The 21884-nt window shown below is 42.8% G+C and overlaps 1 protein-coding gene and 2 non-coding genes across 5 annotated transcripts in view; all 3 read left to right on the top strand.

Moving 5' to 3' along the window:
- CKAP5 (cytoskeleton associated protein 5) overlaps nt 1–21814 on the top strand; it is a 114752-nt gene extending 92938 nt beyond the window's left edge. For 2 of the 3 annotated variants that reach the window (XM_074401389.1, XM_074401390.1), the window contains exons 29-45: nt 30–179; nt 494–697; nt 911–1046; nt 1480–1673; nt 2902–3074; nt 3311–3334; nt 4243–4416; nt 4640–4760; nt 9170–9349; nt 10921–11108; nt 11650–11725; nt 12736–12924; nt 13015–13152; nt 13660–13743; nt 13837–13996; nt 20780–20931; nt 21095–21814. In XM_074401389.1, coding sequence (XP_074257490.1) covers nt 30–179; nt 494–697; nt 911–1046; nt 1480–1673; nt 2902–3074; nt 3311–3334; nt 4243–4416; nt 4640–4760; nt 9170–9349; nt 10921–11108; nt 11650–11725; nt 12736–12924; nt 13015–13152; nt 13660–13743; nt 13837–13996; nt 20780–20931; nt 21095–21337 — 2586 coding nt within the window. In that variant the 3' untranslated portion in view covers nt 21338–21814. The remainder of the gene's footprint in view (nt 1–29; nt 180–493; nt 698–910; nt 1047–1479; nt 1674–2901; nt 3075–3310; nt 3335–4242; nt 4417–4639; nt 4761–9169; nt 9350–10920; nt 11109–11649; nt 11726–12735; nt 12925–13014; nt 13153–13659; nt 13744–13836; nt 13997–20779; nt 20932–21094) is intronic. The other variant, XM_010334076.3, reaches the window with a different exon arrangement.
- On the top strand, nt 1174–1284 carry LOC120364830 (small nucleolar RNA SNORD67). Its single transcript, XR_005579969.2, has one exon. It is a non-coding gene; the product is annotated as a small nucleolar RNA SNORD67 (small nucleolar RNA).
- On the top strand, nt 4808–4913 carry LOC120364831 (small nucleolar RNA SNORD67). Its single transcript, XR_005579970.1, has one exon. It is a non-coding gene; the product is annotated as a small nucleolar RNA SNORD67 (small nucleolar RNA).
- Nucleotides 21815–21884: the final 70 nt, after the last annotated feature.

Here is a 21884-nt window from a genome sequence, read left to right as displayed (position 1 = left end):
AGCCCCTTTTCACTGTTTGTTTTTTCCAGGTGCTAAAGTGGAATTTTACTACCCCACGGGATGAATACATTGAGCAACTAAAGACTCAAATGTCTAGCTGTGTAGCTAAATGGTTACAAGATGAGATGTTTCACTCAGACTTTCAGCATCATAACAAAGCTCTGGCTGTGATGGTTGATGTAAGTCTGCAACAGATAAATATGCATGTATCTCAGACATGTAAAAATACTGAGCCCTATGAAATAATCAGAAGTTTGCATGACTTGAAAAGGAAGTAGAATATACTATGTTCTTTATTTTTAGAGCTGTCTTATTTGGGAGAATAAATGGATATATGTGTATTTTTTTAGCTCTTAATCGAAGGCTTAAAAATCTGTCATTTTCTTTTTTGGCTCCAATAAAATTTAAGAGACACTTGCCTAATAGAACTTTAAGAATATAGAAGATTTTATACATTCTTATTTGTGGGAGTTTTGTTTTGTTTTATTTTAAGCACTTGGAGAGTGAAAAAGAAGGTGTTATTGGTTGCCTGGATCTTATCTTAAAGTGGCTTACCCTGAGGTTTTTTGACACCAACACGAGCGTCCTGATGAAAGCACTAGAATATTTAAAATTGCTCTTCACCTTGCTGAGTGAGGAAGAATATCATCTTACTGAGAATGAAGCATCTTCTTTCATCCCCTATCTTGTCGTCAAGGTAATGTGGTGGTCTCTCTCTGGGAGACTGCTTAAGTTCCCAGCTGACCTCAGTTTCTATACTTTTATTTCCTCTCCCTTTTTGACTGATTATATCACAGTACCTTCCCTACTCATCCCTATCCCCCTATTCTTTCATAACATAGTAATGAATGGGAGAATGATTGCTACTTAGGAAGTGTCTCACTTAATCATTATTTTCCTTGTTGACTAGGTTGGAGAACCAAAAGATGTCATTCGTAAAGATGTTCGTGCCATCCTGAACCGGATGTGCCTTGTCTACCCAGCTAGCAAGATGTTTCCCTTTATCATGGAAGGAACCAAATCCAAAAACTCTAAGCAGAGAGCAGGTGAAGCAAACAATTTAAATGGAGATGTGTTTCTCTGCAGCAGTAGCCTATAGAAGAAATAGTTTATAGATGAACAAATAAATTTCTTCAGTGCCTATGTAGTTGATTCCAACCTCCTGATTTAGACTGTGAGAGTGATGAGTTGCACACTAGTGGAGCCATGGTATCAGGTGATACAGGCACCACTCAGTATTACCCTGGTGACAAAATCAAGTGCACAGGGGCCATCTGACTCACAGGCATCTCTTCCTTTCAGGAGCACTTGCTGAAATACCATTGTTTCTCTGATAAAAGGCAGTAAACAAAAAATCCTAGGCAGAGCCAGAGTAAGATTTTAGTCCTTCATATTTGCCAAGGGGAATTTTTCTGGTAAGGATAAGTCTCTATCCCAACTGTGTGTTGTCTCATTAATCCAGCCTTTCTTCCCCATCAGAGTGCCTGGAAGAGCTGGGATGTCTGGTTGAGTCCTATGGCATGAATGTTTGCCAACCAACCCCAGGAAAAGCCTTAAAGGAAATAGCTGTTCACATAGGAGACCGTGACAATGCTGTACGCAATGCTGCACTCAACACCATTGTAACGGTGTACAATGTACATGGGGATCAGGTGTTCAAACTGATTGGAAATGTGAGTGACTTCTCTCAACACTGTCAGCATGTTGTAAAAAGAATCGCAGTATCTCCTAGTTGTTAGTTAGGTTTCCTGTCCTCTCAACTGTAGCTATGTTTTTACTACTTTTTAGTCAACTCAACCAATCAATGTGTCCTAGAATCCAGATAGACCTTTGAGGTGTCTCTGATTAGGCTGTTTTAATAGAAATCAACTTGTCTTTTCTGAGCATTCTATTCATAGCAAATTTGCTTTAGAAATGAGTGCTATTTTTGAATCAAGAAATCTGAGCTAGTCCTGGGTTTAAATTCTGCCTGGCAGTCTGCTCTGTAATTTTTAGTGCATTGAGTTTTTGGTTAAAAAGTACTTACTTGTGTACAGTGTGGATACTAGTATCTGTCAGATCATGTCTTGAGCTATAGCCGTGAGCCAGTTTGCCACTCACGCTAGGTTCTGCCTCTGACCTCTTATTTCCTTTGGCCCAGTCATTATTGTGTCTGGACCTCTGTCTTCAGTTATCTCATAGTGTCACCTTATATTTACACTGGGCTTAAATATGTTTACTTATATTTTCTAATTAAATTCTCACTACTACCCAGTGAAGAATATAAAGCAGTTGGGAATTTTACAGGTGACCAAAATTGAAGTTTCTTGTCCATAGTCACACAGCTGGATAGTGGTGACAAAACAAAAAATGGGAAAGCTTCATTTAATTTTTGACCTTTTTATTTGTGGTTACAAATTGGCTTTCTTTTTTAACCTTTCTTTTTTTTTTTTTTTTTGACAGGGTCTTGCTCTGTCACCTAGGCTGGGGTCCAGTGGTATGATCATGGCTCACTGCAGCCTCAACCTCCTGGGCTCAAGTGATCCTCTCACTTCAGTCTCCTGAGTAGCTGGGACTACAGGCGTGTGCCACCACACCCAGCTATTTTTTGTACTTTTTGTAGAGATGGGGGTTTCACCTTGTTGCCCAAGCTAGTCTCAAACTCCTGGGCTCAAGTGATTCTCCTGCCTTAGCCACCCAAAGTGCTGGGATTACAGGCATGAGCCACTGTGCCCAGCCCCACTCCTTTCATATCGTCTCTTACAATAGCAGCTGGGCAGGTATTAACAGTAGTTGATTTTGAAATGTGGTGTTTTCAAAATAAACATCTCCGAACATAGAAGCTTCTATTTGTTTTGATGTGAAAGTAGATATTAATTATTGAGTTCTCCAGTTAGGTTTCTAAATTTGGCTTCTTTACAGCTTTCTGAAAAGGATATGAGCATGCTTGAGGAGAGGATTAAGCGGTCAGCAAAGAGGCCCTCTGCTGCACCAATAAAACAGGTGGAAGAGAAACCTCAGCGTGTACAGAACATAAGCTCCAATGCCAACATGTTACGCAAGGGACCAGCTGAGGACATGTCTTCCAAACTCAAGTATGTAGATAGAGATACTTGTCTGAAAGCATCTCCATGGCCTTTGCCTTATGTGCTCACAGCCTGTCCTGTAACATAATCTTGAGTTCTTGTAGCCATTATCATGCATGACAGAGTGTCTGGGTAAATGTATTATAATCAAATGTTTGATCCTTCAGTCTTCATTGTCTTTGTCTTTGTCTCAAAACCACTTCTAAATGGTCTTGTGCCTTCTTTCACTGCTTTTCCGTGGACAGAATTATGTATCGCACTTATAGGATGTAAGTACTGCCTGCTAATTTCTCATTAGCAGGGCTCTTATATCTTTCTAACTTCTGACTTGGATTCATCCCCTCTGGAGGGTAACTAGCTTAGAGTTTATAATCAGGGTAGAGGGTATCCATAAGTTCCCCATGAATCAAGTCTTCCACAAAAGTTCAATGTCATGTGGCTAAATATTGATTCACTTTCTTCTTTGTGTTATACTTGGTTGTGCTTAGTTTCCTGTTCTTGAGATAAGGCTAAATAAAATGCATGCAACCCAGAATTGGCTTAGGGACTCAAAATACTGCCTCCTAAGCAAGACAGCTCTATTTTGGGTTGTGTCATGAGTATAATTTTAACCAACTTGAATTCGGAAACTTTGAATCCCTATTTCTTGAATGTAAAGCTGGCCCTGACCTGTCAAGAGTGAATATTCCTAAAAAGGGGTGACTGGTGGTCCCACAAAGTATAAAATGTGCTGAACACTGCATGGAATGGTACTTATGATTAGCAAAATTAAAGCAGTTGTTAATTTGTTGGAAAAGAGCCAGCCAGTCTAGATTTTTCTTATATATTTGCCCATAAGTCATGAACTTTGAGTCAATATAAATACATTTTTTTGGGTTTTGCCCCATAAGGAATAGAAGTACAAGGTTTGTTGGCTTTAGTGAACTAGAACAAATACTATAACTTGGCAGGTAATTTAAGTACAAATTAAAGTTATCTGCCCTCTTAGGATATTCATGAACCAGTGTTGTTGCCTATTGAAGGCACTTGCTTAGACTCAAGGACTTAAATCATTCAGGGGGGCTGAAACCAGAAGTTGAACATCTGTCCTGAAGCTTTGGGGCAACTGACAGTGCTACTCTTGCCCTTTGGTTAAGAAGTCTCTTTTAGTTCAAGAGCCTCCTTTTGCTTTCCTTAGCCAAGCCCGAAGCATGAGTGGGCATCCTGAGGCAGCCCAGATGGTCCGCAGAGAATTCCAGCTGGATCTAGATGAGATTGAGAATGACAATGGTACAGTCCGATGTGAAATGCCAGAACTTGTTCAGCACAAACTGGATGACATTTTTGAGCCAGTCCTTATTCCTGAACCGAAGTGAGTTCAACTCTTTTGTTTAAATATAAGCAGTTCATGATCATCAGATAGCATATATGAAATGTGCCCTTTGTGGTAGTGTGCAGTTAAAACTTCTTAGAACTGATTGCTCTCTGAATTATAGTAGTTGTTAACTAAGACCTGGACCTAGTGGAGAATTGTATAACTCCAATGGGATGTCTTGTAATAGAGACTGAAGTTTTCCCTTTGCTCTCCTATCTAGGATCCGGGCTGTTTCTCCACACTTCGATGACATGCACAGTAATACAGCATCCACAATCAATTTTATTATCTCCCAAGTAGCCAGTGGTGACATCAACACAAGTATTCAAGCTCTGACACAGGTAATGGGTGTGCTCCCGTGATAGGGATTCAGTTGGTGGACACAGGCTGTAAAAGTGATGAGTTGCACACTCATAGAGTCATAGCATTAGGGGATGCAGGCAGTGTTTAGTACTTTCCTGAGGAAAGAAATGCACAAGGGCCACTCACTCATCACTTGTCTCAGAGGATATGGCTCTGATAGAGCCTTACTTTTTTTTTTTTTTTGAAACAGGGTCTCACTAGGTTGCCCAGGCGGGAGTGCAGTGACTATTCACATGCACTATCATAGCACGCTGCAGCCCAAATTCCTGGGCTCAAGTAATCCTGTCTCAGCTTCCTGAGTAGCTGGGACAACAGGCTTGCATCACTGCACCTGGCTGAGCCTTTCATTTTTTAAATTGCATTGATTCACCAGAGGATAGAGATATAAGAGCAGTTAACAAGTAAGGATCAGCTCTCACAGAACTTACTTAGATTTTAGTGGACAGAGACAAGTAAACAAGAAAATACCACACAGTTGTAACTACTATGTAACTATAACTCAAATAGGGTAATGAGAGAGAGAAACTGAGTAGTTACTTAGACTGGGTGATCAGGAAAACTCTGATATGTGTGGGGCTAAGAGACTCCAAGCAGACGAAACAGCTAGTACTCAAAGGACTTAGGGTAGAAATGAGCTTGCAAGTTCAAGGAAGTAAGAGAAGGTTCATGTGCCTGGAGCATAGTGTTCAAGGCAGGGAATGATACTGCATGAGATTTGAGGGGCAGTAAGCAAATCATGTAGGGCTTTAAAAGCTCTAGGGTGAATTGGATTTTATTTCAATTATGATGGGAAATCATTAGAAATTTTTAAAAACAGAAATCACGGGTGGGTGTGGTGGCTCCTGTGTAGAGTCCCAGCTGCTCAGGAGGCTAAGGTGGGAAGATTGCTTGAGCCCCTAGGAGGTTGAGGCTGCAGTGAGCTGTGATTGCACCACTATACTTACTCCAGCCTGGGTGACAGAGTAAAACTCTGCCTCAAAAAAAATTAAAAATAGGCCGGGTACAGTGGTTCATGCCTATAATCCCAGCACTTAGGGAGGCCAAGAAAGGTGGATCGCAAGGTCAGGAGTTCAAGACCAGCCTGACCAGTATGGTGAAACCCTGTCTTTACTAAAAATACAAGTAATAGCTGAGCATGATGGCACATGCCTGTAATCCCAGCTGCTGGTGAGGCTGAGGCAGGAGAATCACTTGAACCCCAGGAGGTGGAGGCTGAAGTGGGTCAAGATCGCACCACTGCACTCCAGCCTGGGTGACAAAGCAAGATTCCATCACAAATAAATAAATAAATAGGGGCCGGGCGCAGTGGCTCACGCCTGTAATCCCAGCACTTTGGGAGGCTGAGGCGGGTAGATCATGAGGTCAATAGATCGAGACCATCCTGGTCAACATGGTGAAACACCGTCTCTACTAAAAATACAAAAAATTAGCTGGGCATGGTGGTGTGTGCGTGTAATCCCAGCTACTCAGGAGGCTGAGGCAGGAGAATTGTCTGAACCCAGGAGGCAGAGGTTGCAGTGAGCCGAGATCACGCCATTGCACTCTAGCCTGGGTAACAAGAGCGAAACTCGGTCTCAAAAAAATAAAATATGCCGGGCGCGGTGGCTCAAGCCTGTAATCCCAGCTTTGGGAGGCTGAGGCGGGTGGATCACGAGGTCGAGAGATCGAGACCATCCTGGTCAACATGGTGAAACCTCGTCTCTACTAAAAATACAAAAAAATTAGCTGGGCATGGTGGCGTGTGCCTGTAATCCCAGCTACTCAGGAGGCTGAGGCAGGAGAATTGCTTGAACCCAGGATTTGGAGGTTGCGGTGAGCCGAGATCGTGCCATTGCACTCCAGCCTGGGTAACAAGAGCAAAACTCCGTCTCAAAAATAAAATAAAATAAAAATAAACCCAAAATGAATCAACAACAATATGAAAAAACAATTTTTTTTTTTTTGAGATGGAATCTCTCTCTGTTGCCCAGGCGGGAGTGCAATGGCGCAGTTTCGGCTCACTGCAGCCTCTGCCTCCTGAGTTCAAGCAATTCTCCTGCCTCAGCCTCCCTTCTAGCTGGGATTACAGGCACCTACCACCATACCCAGCTAATTTTTGTATTTTTAGAAGAGACAGGGTTTCACCATGTTGACCAGGCTGGTCAAACTCCTGACCTTAGGTGATCCACCTGCCTCAGCTGGGATTATAGGTGTGAGCCACCACGTCAAGCTGACAGAAGGAAATTATGTGTTACACGGATAGGATCCAGTGAGAGTTCCATATCACTTTGCTCATATTTCTAATGTTGCATAACCTGAATCATGGGAAACATCAGAGAAATACAAATTAAGGGACAATCTTTATAAAGATTCAAGGTCAGAGCCGGGCATGGGGGCTCATGCTTTTATCCCAGCACTTTGGGAGGCTGAGGCGGGCACCTGAGGTCAGTAGTTCGAGACCAGACTGACCAACATGGAGAAACCCGGTCTATACAAAAAATACAAAAATAAATTAGCCCAGGTATGGTGATGCATGCCTCTAATCCCAGCTACTAGGGAAGCTGAGGCAGGAGAATCACTTAAACCCGGGAGGCGGAGGTTGCAGTGAGCCAAGATTGCGCCATTGCACTCCAGCCTGGGCAACAAGAGTAAGACTCTATCTCAAAAAAAAACAAAAACAATTCAAGGTCAAAAAAGTCAAGAAAATACTGAAGAACCATCCTAGACTATAAAGAGACTGAGAAACATGACAGGTAAATGCAGTGCATGATTCAACACTGGTCTTTTGCTTTAAAGGACATAAGTGAAATTATTAAAGAAAATGGAATGGGGTCTGAGAATTAGATGGTAGTAACGGCAATGTTAATTTCCTTGTTTTTTTTGTTTTTTTTTTTTTTTTTTAAAAAAGACGGGGTTTCACCATGTTGGTCAGGCTGGTCTTGAACTCCTGACCTCAGGTGATCCGCCTGCCTTGGCCTCCGAAGTGCTTGGATTACAGGCATGAGCCACCAGACCTGGCCTGTTAATTTCTTGATGTTGATGGTTTCACTGTACTTAGAAGGAGAATGTCCTTGTTGTTACTAAGTATACCTTAAAATATCAGAGGGTTGTGGAACATAAGATTGACAACTTACTCTTAAATGATTTAGGATAAAAGAGTTCCTTTACTACCCTTTCAGTGTTTCTGTAATACACTTTTTTTTTTCCACTTTTGCAGTTTTTTGTTTGTATTAATTGTAGAGGAAATTACTCTGGCCACTCTAGAGATAAGATTATATGCAAGGCAAGAATGGATTCCAGCAATTCTTTTAGGAAGCTGTGGCCAAAATTTATATGAACAATACCATATGCCACAAGGATGATAATAGTGGAGAAGAAAGGAGTCATGGTTTCAGGGTTTCTTTTGGAAGCAGAATTCACAGAACTTGCTAATAGATTGGATATAAACATAATGCCTTTCACCATTAGTGACAACCAGTGTACTGAAACAGAACACTGGACCAATATGTGATAGAGTTGAGTTTTGACTTTGGACCAAGTAGTGTGATCTTTCTGAGCCTCACTTTTCATCTGGTAAATGGAGATCTTAATATCAGCCCTGTCTAAAGAGTCTAAAAAGCATTCTTTTTATTAAATTGAACATTGAAACCTAAACATTTGTGTGTTTTTTTGTTTGTTTTTTTGAGATGGAGCCTTGCTCTGTCCAAGGCTGGAATGCAGTGGCATGATCTCGGCTGACTGCAACCTCCACCTCCTGGGTTCAACAATTCTTCTGCTTCAACCTCTCAAGTAGCTGGGATTACAGATGCCTGTCACCACACCACGCTAATTTTTGTATTCTTAGTAGAAACAGGGTTTTGCCATCTTGGCCAGGCTGGTCTCGAACTCCTGACCTCAAGTAATTTACCCATGTTGGCCTCGCAAGTGGAGGAATTTGTAAATAAATCCCTAGTTATTTATATATAAAGAAAATGGGGTTGGGCCCACTGGCTCACGCCTGTATAATCCCAGCACTTTGGGAAGCCGAGGTGGGTGGATCATGAGTTCAGGAGTTCAAGATCAGCCTGGCCAAAATGGTGAAACCCTGTCTTTACTAAAAATAAAAAAATTAGCTGGGCATGGTGACGGGTGCCTGTAATCCCAGCTACTCGGGAGACTGAGGCAATAGAATCGCTTGAAACTGGAAGGCAGAGGTTGCAGTGAGCCAAGAAGATGCCACTGCACTCCAGCCTAGGTGAAAGAGTGAAACTCTGTCTCAAAATAAATAAAATAAATGGGTTTTTTTTCAAGATAAGACTTTGGAAGTACTTTGCTAATCAATATTCTTACAGATAAGTTTCATATAGTATTTCCTGCTACTTCAGAAGTATGAAGCTTGGAAAATATATCTTGAAATTTTTATTATCAGATCGATGAGGTCCTGAGACAGGAAGACAAAGCTGAAGCCATGTCTGGCCATATTGATCAGTTCCTGATAGCCACGTTCATGCAGCTAAGACTCATCTACAACACACACATGGCAGATGAGAAATTGGAGAAGGATGAGATCATCAAGTTGTATAGCTGTATCATTGGCAACATGATTTCGGTAAGGGCACCTCTGCAAAATGTCAGCTTCCCATCAATCTCTCAGCCTACCTGGGTTCTAAAGCCAGAATCTATGCAGATGTTCCAGTGAGTCCTGTGTCACTTGGTAGAATTTTACATGCATTAGATAGCAAGCTACTGATGGCTTCCATTGGCTGCTGGGCTACACCCCATCCCACCTTACTGTTAGGATAAATTAAAATGCTTACAGACTACCTAGCTTCTTCCTGCCAGTGTTTTCATCAGGCATGGTAGGCCCTAGCTGACTTTTCACAGATAAGTATGCTTACATTAAAAATGCTAAGTACTCGGCCGGGCGCGGTGGCTCAAGCCTGTAATCCCAGCACTTTGGGAGGCCGAGGCGGGTGGATCACAAGGTCAAGAGATCGAGACCATCTTGGTCAACATGGTGAAACCCCGTCTCTACTAAAAATACAAAAAAAATAGCTGGGCATGGTGGTGCGTGCCTGTAATCCCAGCTACTCAGGAGGCTGAGGCAGGAGAATTGCCTGAACCCAAGAGGCGGAGGTTGCGGTGAGCCGAGATCGCGCCATTGCACTCCAGCCTGGGTAACAAGAGCGAAACTCCGTCTCAAAAAAAAAAAAAAAAAAAAAAAAAATGCTAAGTAGCCTGGTTTGATCAGTATACATTGTATGCGTGAATTAAAATATCACTGTATTCCATAAATTTGTATAGTTATTACATGTCAACTAAAAATAAAAGGAAAAAAATTTGCCAATGATTTACCTTTAGAGCAGATTATAAGGATAATAAAGACATTCACTTGGATTTCAATATCAATATGCTTTCTTAAATTGGGGCTAAAAGGGTGGACTTAATGACACCAGCTAGCCAGAAATTACAGATTTGGCATAACAGTAAATAATTTCACAGGTAAAAACAAATATGTTGGCCAGGTGTGGTAACTCACGCCTATAATCCCAACACTTTGGGAGGCCAAGGTGGGTGAATCACAAGGTCAGGAGTTCAACACCAGCCTTGCCAAGATGGTGAAACCCTGTCTCTACTAAAAATCCAAAAAATTATGGGTGTGGTGGTGGGTGCCTGTAATTTCAGCTGCTTGGGAGGCTGAAGCAGAGAATTGCTTGAACCCAGGAAGCAGAGGTCACCATGAGCCAAGATTGCACCACTGCACTCCAGCCTGGGTGACAGAGTGAGACGCCATCTCAAAGAAAAAAAAAAAACACTTTTACAGTTAGAAAGAAGCATACCAATTAATTTTGCCTATTACTAGAGGCTTAGGGAAGTGTGCTGTTTTGTTTTTTCATTATTACTCTGAATTTTTTTATTTTTTATTTATTTTTATTTTTTAAAAGACAGGAATTCACCACGTTGGCCAGGATGGTCTCGATCTCTTGACCTTGTGATCCGCCTGCCTCAGCCTCACAAAGTGCTGGGATTACAGATGTGAGCCACCACACCCAACTATTACTCTCAAATTTTAAAAATGAAACATAATTGAATGTTTACCAGAATTTGCCACCCAGATTTATATTCTTTACTCTCTATATTGAGTTTTACACCTCCCTGACCATAATTATGTCTGGATAGCTATTTCAGATAGAGAGCCTTGCCCGGGAGGCCTCCACTGGAGTACTAAAAGACCTAATGCATGGCCTCATCACCTTAATGCTGGATTCTCGGATTGAAGATCTTGAGGAAGGACAGCAGGTCATCCGCTCTGTGAACCTCTTGGTGGTGAAGGTTCTGGAGAAGTCAGACCAGACCAACATCCTAAGGTATATCTGTATTCTCAGCCAGAAGAGCCTGGGACATCCTCTCTTTTGTCTACACCTAGAAACCATAACCTCCATAAGTCAACTTCCTAGGCATCCTAACAATCACAAATTAACACTTAAGTGTGCCTAGGAAGTTGATTTATTACTCTTCTTCATCATGGACCAAAGGTATTTTAGCCTGAGACCATAGCTAAAACTAGTAACTACTCAGCCAGTCAATATCATGCATTTTCTAGAATAGGACTGTAAAGTTTGTTAGGTACATTTTTCTTGTACATTTCAGGTACATTTTATTCTTTCTCAGCTACCAATGACAATGAAAAAAAGAATGACAAACCTTATACTTACCAAGTGGTGACTTACAAGGCTTAAACAATGTTTATTTTCCTAACTGAATGTCAGGTAGTCCAGGACAAGTCCTGATCCATGACCTCTCAATTTATTAGATGGATAGAGTAATCTCACTTGCCCTTTCGGTTACTGATTTTAATTGGAATGCAGGTTTGAAACTTAATGCTGTTGTGTTGGGTTTTTCTTCCAGTGCCCTACTTGTTTTGCTCCAAGACAGCCTGCTAGCAACAGCCAGTTCTCCCAAATTCTCAGAGCTTGTTATGAAGGTGAAGTTGAAATGATTTGATTTCTTTTCTCTCAAAGATGCAATCACTTTGTTAAAAGTATGGGGAAAGAGGAATTGGAGCTAAGAAAGATAGAGGCTCAAATCAACCAAGTCACACCTGAAAAAAATGTATTTTTCATAATAAAAATATTAATAAAATAAATTTTAAAAAATTTAGCCGGGCATGCTTTTATGGTACCAGCTACTCAGGAGGCTGAGGTGAGAAGATTGCTTGAACCCAGGAGTGAGCTTGATCACACCACTACACTCCAGCCTTGACAACAGTGAGACTCAGTCTCTAAAATAGTTTTTAATATATATGTGTATTATATACATGTATATAATACACACACACACACACACACACACGCACACATATATGTAAATCGGTGTTCAGTTTTTCCCTTCCTACAATTTATATCCTAAGTTCAGGCCTGAACAGTTTGTGACCTCAAACAGTGAAAGGGAGCAGGTATTTTGTAAATATTTTACTAATTCTCTAAAAATCAAAAGGAAAGAAGTTTGAGACAGATTTTATTTATTTCGGGAGAAAAGATATGTGTAGCCCTGTGATATTTGGTCTCTTTTACAAATGAGACCAAACGAACATTTATAACATTGTAATGCTTTTATTACATTGCAGTAGTATCAGATGTTTTGTCTCCTTGTGTTAGATTTGGTTAAGCAACATGAACTACTTTATTCTCAGTTACCAAGGAAACCCAAGACAGAATTTCCACCACGTTAAATGATGGCCCCTAGCTCTGGGGAGTGGGAAGGAGTAGAGATGGATGATTAGATGAGTGACTAGACACACATCAGCTGGTATCATGGTAGAAGTGATTACAGTTTTTCATGTTTTAGCAGCTGAACTTGAAAGATATTATGTGCCACATTTATATCCCTGGCCATCTTTTAGAAGTGAGCCCAGAGCTTAGGGAAGATGAATGGTGACAAATTATCCTCATTCTTCAGTCACTTCTTCTAATTCTTTTATTATTTTTTCAATAGTGTCTCTGGAGAATGGTTCGATTATTACCTGATACCATAAATAGCATTAACCTGGACAGAATTCTTCTGGATATCCACATTTTCATGAAAGTCTTCCCCAAAGAGAAATTGAAGCAATGCAAAAGTGAATTTCCCATAAGAACCCTAAAGACCCTGCTACACACCTTATGTAAATTAAAAGGGCCCAAGGTGAGTAAGAATCACAACTGGTCTTTGAGGGAGCTTGAGAGAAAATCCTGGAAATGGCAATGCTACCAGTCGTGCATGTATCTCCCTCAGATCCTGGACCACCTAACGATGATCGACAACAAAAACGAATCTGAGCTGGAGGCCCACCTCTGCCGGATGATGAAGCACAGTATGGACCAGACTGGGAGCAAGTCCGATAAGGAAACAGAAAAGGGAGCATCTCGAATAGTGAGTGACTTGACTTGAAAGATTGAGGGAAATGAGGCTACACTGGAAGTGATCTTATCTAAGGTGTAGGTCACCTGAAGACTCTTTCTGAAGGCCCCAGGGGAGGTCTCAGGGACTGGTCTAATCTATCTACTGCTGTGATGCAGTAACCATTTCCACCTTGAAATTTTAGAATCTAAACGAAGTATAACCCTGTGGTTTTTGGTCCCCAAGAAAGATGCCTAAGGCATTGGTCACCAGATAAATAGCTAGCTGTACTTAACCTGGGAAGAATGGGTCAATTCCCTCTCCATCAAGTTGAGGTGGAAATCTGAGACCAGAAGCATTCAGTAACCCAAACGTCAGTGCTTCTGCTGCAAGACCCTACATTATTGGTGTATCTGTTATCTGTAGGAACATACCAGTAAGGCCCAGATTTTGAGATGTTTTCTGTTCATGTCCAACCATCAGTTCCTAATTAATAAGTCAAGTGTAACCAGTTCTTCCTTGTGTCTTTGAACTTTTCAGGATGAAAAATCATCAAAGGCCAAAGTGAATGATTTCCTAGCTGAGATTTTCAAGAAGATTGGCTCTAAAGAGAACACTAAAGAGGTGAGAGTGAAAGGGTTAAGCAGAATGGGGTCTGCTTTATAGAAAAGGGACACTAACATCCATCCTCACCTCTTCCCTCTTCTTGTTCATCAGGGACTAGCAGAGTTATATGAATATAAGAAGAAATATTCAGATGCTGACATTGAACCATTTCTGAAAAATTCCTCACAGTTCTTCCAGAGCTATGTTGAGAGAGGCCTTCGGGTGATTGAGATGGAGAGGGAGGGCAAAGGCCGTATTTCCACTTCAACAGGTATGGATTTCTTTTATAGCTCCAGGAATAAGCTCAACGTAGCTCCTAGCTAAGGAACCTGGAGTTTTGGTTGGTTTACATTCATATCCATGAATCTCAATTCTTTTTTTTTTTTTTTTTTTTTTTTGAGACGGAGTTTCGCTCTCGTTACCCAGGCTGGAGTGCAATGGCACGATCTCGGCTCACCGCAACCTCCGCCTCCTGGGTTCAGGCAATTCTCCTGCCTCAGCCTCCTGAGTAGCTGGGACTACAGGCACGCGCCACCATGCCCAGCTAATTTTTTGTATGTTTAGTAGAGACGGGGTTTCACCACGTTGACCAGGATGGTCTCGATCTCTCGACCTCGTGATCCACCCGCCTCAGCCTCCCAAAGTGCTGGGATTACAGGCTTGAGCCACCGCGCCCGGCGAATCTCAATTCTTAATGGTCATCAAATGATCTTCTCATTGCTATAGCCATTGGTCAATTCTCAGCCAACTGACTTGACCCATCGTCAGGATTTGACAATGGTAAATTGTTCCCTGCCTTTGCTTGAGACAGCTTCTTCACTTGGCTTCCAGTTCTCCACTCTATCTTGTTTTCCTCCAATCTCACTGGCTGTTCCTTTTTGGCCTTTAACTGATTCTTGCTCACTCTGACCTCTTAACTGTGGACATCCTCCAGGGTTCAGTCTATGGTTGTCTTCTCTCTTTCCATTTCCTTAATGAATTCATCTACTCTCACCCCTTTAAATAACATTTAAATCTCCAGCTTAGACCTCCTTCCTGATTTCCAAACTGCTATAACCTTCATGATATCTCCACCTGGGTTTCAACAAACATTGTTTCTTCCTTTTATTGATTGATTGATTGATTGATTGATTGAGACGGAGTTTCGCTCTTATTACCCAGGCTGGAGTGCGATGGCATGATCTCGGCTCACCGCAACCTCTGCCTCCTGGGTTCAGGCAATTCTCCTGCCTCAGCCTCCTGAAGCTGGAATTACAGGCACACACCACCATGCCCAGCTAATTTTTTGTGTGTTTTTAGTAGAGAGACGGGGTTTCACCATGTTGACCAGGATAGTCTCGATCTCTTGACCTCGTGATCCACCCGCCTCGGCCTCCCAAAGTGCTGGGATTACAGACTTGAGCCACCGCGCCCGGCTCTTCCTTTTATTTTTTTTTTATTTTTGTTTTTGTTTTTGTTTTTTTTGAGACGGAGTTTCACCCTTGTTACCCAGGCTGGAGTGCAATGGCGCGATCTCGGCTCACCGCAACCGCCGCCTCCTGGGCTCAGGCAATTCTCCTGCCTCAGCCTCCTGACTAGCTGGGATTACAGGCACGTGCCACCATGCCCAGCTAATTTTTTGCACTTTTAGTAGAGACGGAGTTTCACCATGTTGACCAGGATGGTCTCGATCTCTCAACCTCGTGATCCACCCGCCTCGGCCTCCCAAAGTGCTGGGATTACAGGCTTGAGCCACCGCGCCCGGCCTTCCTTTTATTTTTTATTTTTTTGAGACGGTCTCATTCTGTCACCCCGGCTGGAGTGCAGTGGTGCAATCTCGGCTCACTACAACATCCACCTCGGAAGTAGCTGGGACCACGGGCAGGCACATCACACCCAGCTAATTTTTGTAATTTTAACAGAGACAGGGTTTCACCATGTTGGCCAGACTGGTCTCGAACTCCTGACCTGAGGTGATTTGCCCACCTTGGCCTCCCAAAGTGCTGGGATTGCAAGGGTGAGCCACCACGCCTGGTCTCAAATAGACATTATAAACTCTACATGTCAAAAACTGAAGTCCTGATCATCCCCTAAGCCTGATCTATATGCATGCATTCTTCTCCATCTTGGTTGATGGCAACTTTATCCTTCTGGGTTGTTCAGATCCAGAGCTTTTGTGTCTTCTTTTCCTTTCTGCCAGGAAATTATTTTGGCTCTACCTGCAAACCATATGCAGAATCCGTCCACACTTCTCCTCACCTTCACTGCTACCACCTTGGTGTGATACGTTCTCTCTCATCTGAATTATTGTATTGTCTTCCTACCTGATCTCCCTGCTTCCGTCCTGCCTCCCTCTATTCTTTTCCACACATAGCATCAAAATGACTCTAATGACACATTTTCCAGAAGCTCTCCCTCTCACTCAGCAAAAGCAAAAGGCCTTTTAAAGGTCTCTGAGGTCCTGTGTTTATAGGACCTGCCAGTACCTCTAGTACCTCATCACCTACTCTTGTTTCACTCCAGCTCCACCAGCCCCCTTGTTTCTTTTTGAGTCAGGGTCTCTGTCACTCAAGCTGGAGTGCAGTGGTGCAATCGTGGCTCACTGGGTTTGAGCAATCCTCCCACCTCAACCACCTGAGTAGCTGGGACTACAGGTGTGTGTCACCATGTCTGGCTAATTTTTGTATTTTTTGTAGAGACAGGGTTTCTCCTTGTTGCCCAGGCTGGTCTCTAACTCCTGAGCTCAAGTGAGTCACCAACCTCAGCCTTCCAAAGTGCCAGGATTTCAGGCGTGAGCCACCTTGCCTGGCCTCCCTCTGGTTATTTCTGGAAGACATCAAGCATGTGTCTTCTTAGGGCCTTAGCACTGGCTATCTCTTACACATATGTTTCTCCTAAGATGGCTTCATTGCCTAGCTCCCTTTCCTCTTTCACATCTTTGTTCAGATACTACCATCTTAGTAAAACCTTTTCTAAGATGGAGTCTTGCTGTGTTGTCCAGCCTGGAATGCTATAGCACTATCTTGGCTCACTGCAGCCTCCACCTCCTAGGTTCAAGAGATTCTCCTGACTCAGCATCCCAAGTAGCTGGGACTATAGATGTGTACCACCATGCCAAGTTTTATATTTTTAGTAGAGACACAGTTTCACCATGTTGGTCAAGCTGGTCTCAAACTCCTGACCTCAGATGATCCACCCACCTTAGCCTCCCAAAGTACTGGGATTATAGGTGTGAGCCACCGCTCCTGGCCAGCAAAATCTTATTGTTTAAAACTTTCAACCTCTCCCTCACCCTGTCATAGTACTTTTTTTTTTTTGAGACGGAGTTTCGCTCTTGTTACCCAGGCTGGAGTGCGATGGCGCGATCTCGGCTCACTGCAACCTCCGCCTCCTGGGTTCAGGCAATTCTCCTGCCTCAGCTTCCTGAGTAGCTGGGATTACAGGCACGCGCCACCATGCCCAGCTAATTTTTTGTATTTTTTAGTAGAGACGGGGTTTCACCATGTTGACCAGGATGGTCTCGATCTCTTGACCTTGTGATCCACCCGCCTCGGCCTCCCAAAGTGCTGGGATTACAGGCGTGAGCCACCGCGCCCAGCCCTTTTTTTTTTTTTTTTTTTTTTTAAAGGCAGAGTTTCACCATGTTGGTCAGGCTGGTCTTGAACTCTGACCTCAGGTGATCTGCTCACCTTGGCCTCCAAAGTGCTTGGATTACAGGCGTGAGCCACTGCACCCAGCCAGCACTTACACCTCTAACATACTATATAATGTAGTATTTATCAGGTTAATTGTTCAGTGCTGTGTCTAATCATGCATATCAAATCATGCATATTTTGGCCAATGATGGACTATATATATGATGGTGGTCCCATAAGATTATTTATTGGTTTTGAGACAGGGTCTCAGTCTGTCATCCAGGCTGGAGTACAGTGACATGATCTTGGCTCACTGTAACCTCCACTTCCTGTGTTCAAGTGATTCTTTTGCCTTGGCCTCCCAAGTAGCTGGGATTACAAGTGTGTGCCACCACACCCAAATTTTTTGTGTGTATTTTTAATAGAGACAGGGTTTCACCATGTTGTTTCAGCTGGTCTTGAACTGGTCTCAAGTGAGCCATCCACCTCAGCCTCCCAAAGTCTTAGGATTACAGGTCTGAGTCACCATGTCCAGCCGGTCCCATAAGATTATAATGGAGCTGAAAAATTCCTATCACCTAATGATACCACAGGTGTCATATCATAGTGCAATTATTTTTCTATAAATTTAGTGTAACCTAAGTGTGCCATGTTTATAAAATTGACAGTAGTGTCCCAGACGTTCATCTTCACACACCTCTCACTCACCCAGAGCAATTTCTAGTTTTACAAGCTCCATTCCTGGTAAATGCCCTATACAGATGTACCATTTATCTTTTTCTTTTTTTTTTTTTTTTTTGAGACAGAGTCTCGCTCTTATTGCCCAAGCTGGAGTGCAATGGCGCAATCTCAGCTCATTGCAACGTCCACCTCCTGGGTTCAAGTGATTCTCCTGCCTCAGCCTTCTGAGTAACTGGGATTGCAGGTGCCCGCTACCACGCCCAGCTAACTTTTTGTAATTTTAATAGAGACGGGATTTTACTATGTTGGTCAGGCTAGTCTCAAACTCCTGACCTCAGGCGATCCACCCACCTCTGCCTCCCAAAGTGCTGGGATTACAGGCATGAGCCACTGCGCTTGGCCCCATTTATCTTTTATATGGCATTCTTACTGTACCTTTTCTATGTTTAGAAATACTTAACATTGTGTTCAAATTGCCTACAGTATTCAGTACAGTAACATGCTGTACAGGTTTGTAGCCTAGGTATATGGCAGGTTATACCAACTAGGTGTTTGCATAACAATAAAATTACCTAACAATGCATTTCTCAGAATGTATTCCTGCCCTTAAGCAACACATGATATTTGTTGAATGATATGAATGAATGCGATAACTTAAGTTTAAGCTCAAATATTACTGCCCCCACAGTGAAAAAGCCCCTATTTGAGAATTACCACTCACAGGATCTAGAGACAAATGGAAGACTAAAGAGGTTTCAGTTATAGAAAATAGCTATCATGAGCCTTCATCCAAGACAAGAGAGACCCAACTGCAGAAGGGCCCTCTCATCAGTGCTGTGCTTAGTTCTTACTGAGTTTAATGACATTCACTTACTCTTACACCAGGATTTCAGGTGTGAGCCACCTTGAGAATGGGTTTGCCTGTCAAAGCATGACCCTTTGTGGTTTTCAGACCCTGATCATATCCACTCAGCCTGTATCTTGCTAGGCTGAAGCTTCAGTTAAATTTTGTTCCCTCAAACAGTTGGGAGTTCTTTTTTGACACCTTAAATTACGCCTTTCCAAGACTATATGAGTCTTTTTATTTTCTGAGATGTGTTTTTGTTTTTGTGAGGTTTTGAGACAGGGTCTCATTCTGTCATCCAAGTTGGAGTACAGTGGTGCGATCTCAGCTCACTGCAACCTCTGCCTCCCGGGTTCAAGAGATTCTCATGCCTCAGCCTCCCTAGTAGCTACCACTCCCGGCTAATTTTTGTATTTTTTCTGGAGACAGGGTTTCACCCTGTAGGCCAGGCTGGTCTTGAACCCCTGACCTCAAGTGATCCCCCTGCCTCAGCCTCCCAAAGTGCTGGGATCACAGGCGTGAGCCACTGCAGCTGGCCAGGGTCTCATTTTGTTGCCCAGGCTGGTCTTCGACTCCCATGAGGTCTTTTTCTTGAAGTGTGGTGAGCAGAATGGCAAACACTGTGCCACATGTCAGCTTACCATGATGGTTTGATCAGAGCAGGCATCCTTTCCTTGTTTCCAAAGTCCTTTTTGGTGATGTTCAACGTGTGATCATTTTGGCCTAAACAGCACATTAGCAACACAAGCATGTATTCCCAGTGATTATTAAGTTGATTTTGTGCCTTATTCAGATATCTTATTGCTAGCTTTTACATAATTCTTCATTCATTTTTTTACCCTCTCAGAGGATTCTCCTCATGTTTACATTAAAGGAGTTTTTTCCCCTGGAAAGTACCTGTTGTACTTTTCTATTACCATAAGGCAGTGTTTCCTCCTCATACCTTATCTTTGGGGCCTGTGGAATGCATTTGTTATTGATACCAAGTGAAGTATTTTAAATGCCTGCATTGTATCATTGTTATTCTCAGAAATTTGGGAAGTGTGATGGATTTTTTTTTTGTTTCGGTTTTGTTTTTTTTTTTTTTTTTGAGACGGAGTTTCGCTCTTGTTACCCAGACTGGAGTGCAATGGCGTGATCTCGGCTCACCGCAACCTCCACCTCCTGGGTTCAGGCAATTCTCCTGCCTCCCTCAGCCTCCTGAGTAGCTGGGATTACAGGCACGTGCCACCATGCCCAGCTAATTTTTTGTATTTTTAGTAGAGATGGAGTTTCACCATGTTGACCACGATGGTCTCGATCTCTTGACCTCGTGAGCCACCGCGCCCGGCCCTGTTTTGGTTTCTTTTTTGGTTTTCCTCTCTCCTGCCAGAATACTGATCTTAGTGGAAGGGTTACAAACACTCCAGTTCTAAGCCTCTTTAGATAATTGTTGGACACCTCCTTATCTTCCCCATGAATACCATAGCCATGAACACCTTGCTTCCTTCACAGGTTTGAATGGGTTTCACCTATGTGTCATTGGTCCAGACTTAATCTGATTCTTCCAAATATTTAAGGTCCTCGGGTTTTCAGTGCTGATTACATTATTGTCAGGAGTAGCTTCAGCTTTTTGGATTGCCCAAGTTAGCCCTGGTATTACTGGAATACAACCCCCTGCATAATCCAGGATGTAAATGGATGATCCAATTTACATTCTGCCTTTATCAATTCTTGGCATTCTCAAGAAGCTTATATATTTCAGAGTACCCTTTATCACCAACTCCAGATAGATTCTTGTGGAATTTTTAGTTTTCAAGCATAGTGACAATATTCAAGCCCCAGGAAATTCTTAATTGTTCTTTTTGGTGAGAGATAAACTTCAGATGGGAGATATGTGGATATCTGAATATTCTTTCTACTTTTTCCTCTCTAGGCATCTCCCCTCAGATGGAGGTCACCTGTGTCCCCACATCCACAAGCACAGTGTCTTCCATAGGTAACACAAATGGGGAAGAAGTGGGGCCATCTGTCTACCTGGAAAGGCTAAAGATCCTCCGACAGCGATGTGGTCTGGACAATACAAAGGTACTGCTCCTTTTCCTCTGTGCAGCTCAGGGAGGGTAGTCACAGCAGGTCCGAGGCAGGCTGGCCCCCAGAGAAGTGGCTCAGTCTTGGTGTATGTTGTTCTGGAGCTGCATCTTGACTTGCTTGACCTGATCTTAGACAATCTCTCTCCTTCTCTCGATAGCAAGATGACCGACCCCCGTTGACCTCTTTGCTCTCCAAACCAGCAGTTCCTACCGTCGCCTCTTCCACAGACATGCTCCACAGCAAACTCTCTCAGCTCCGGGAATCGCGGGAACAGCACCAGCATTCAGACCTGGATTCTAACCAGACTCACTCTTCAGGAACTGTGACCTCCTCCTCCTCAACAGCTAACATAGATGACTTGAAAAAAAGACTGGAGAGAATAAAGAGCAGTCGCAAATGAAGCTGCCCCATTCCCCTGGCACCCTGCAGCTTTAGTTTACTAAACTAGAAGTCCTCATAGTTTAAAGTGGCCTCAGCAGGCCTAGTGTACACAAACTGGTTGTATGTATCATGCCGTGGAGCTGGGGGAGGAGTTGTTGTGGCACAAGTATTTGTACATACTCTGCTTCTCTCCGTCAGCGTCCTGCCGCTCTAGAAAACTGTCTGTGGATGAGTTTAGTGTACAGACTTGTAAACAGCTGCCCCTTCTGCTTAGTCTAGTTCCCAGATCCTTTTCTTTTTAATTGCTCATTTGTAAAATTGTCCTAATCTTTCCTAGCTTTCTAATAGTTAATATTAGAAACTCTTTAATAGTTTTCCTTTCAGTTTGTGAGCTTTTCTCTCTGTTGCCCTGAAGGGTCACTGTATTCTGTATGAATGCATGGCATGATACGACTAATTTAAGAGTCTTTTATAAATAAAGTTTGCATTAACTATACCTGACTCCCAAGATGCTCCATATCATGGAGCATTGGGCAGCAATTTGTTTAACCTCTTTTGGTACCAGC

Source organism: Saimiri boliviensis, chromosome 6, assembly GCF_048565385.1.
Source record: "Saimiri boliviensis isolate mSaiBol1 chromosome 6, mSaiBol1.pri, whole genome shotgun sequence".
Taxonomy (NCBI): Eukaryota; Metazoa; Chordata; class Mammalia; order Primates; family Cebidae; genus Saimiri; species Saimiri boliviensis.
The sequence above is the reverse complement of the archived record's forward strand: the minus strand, read 5'-3'. Positions and strand labels throughout refer to the sequence as shown.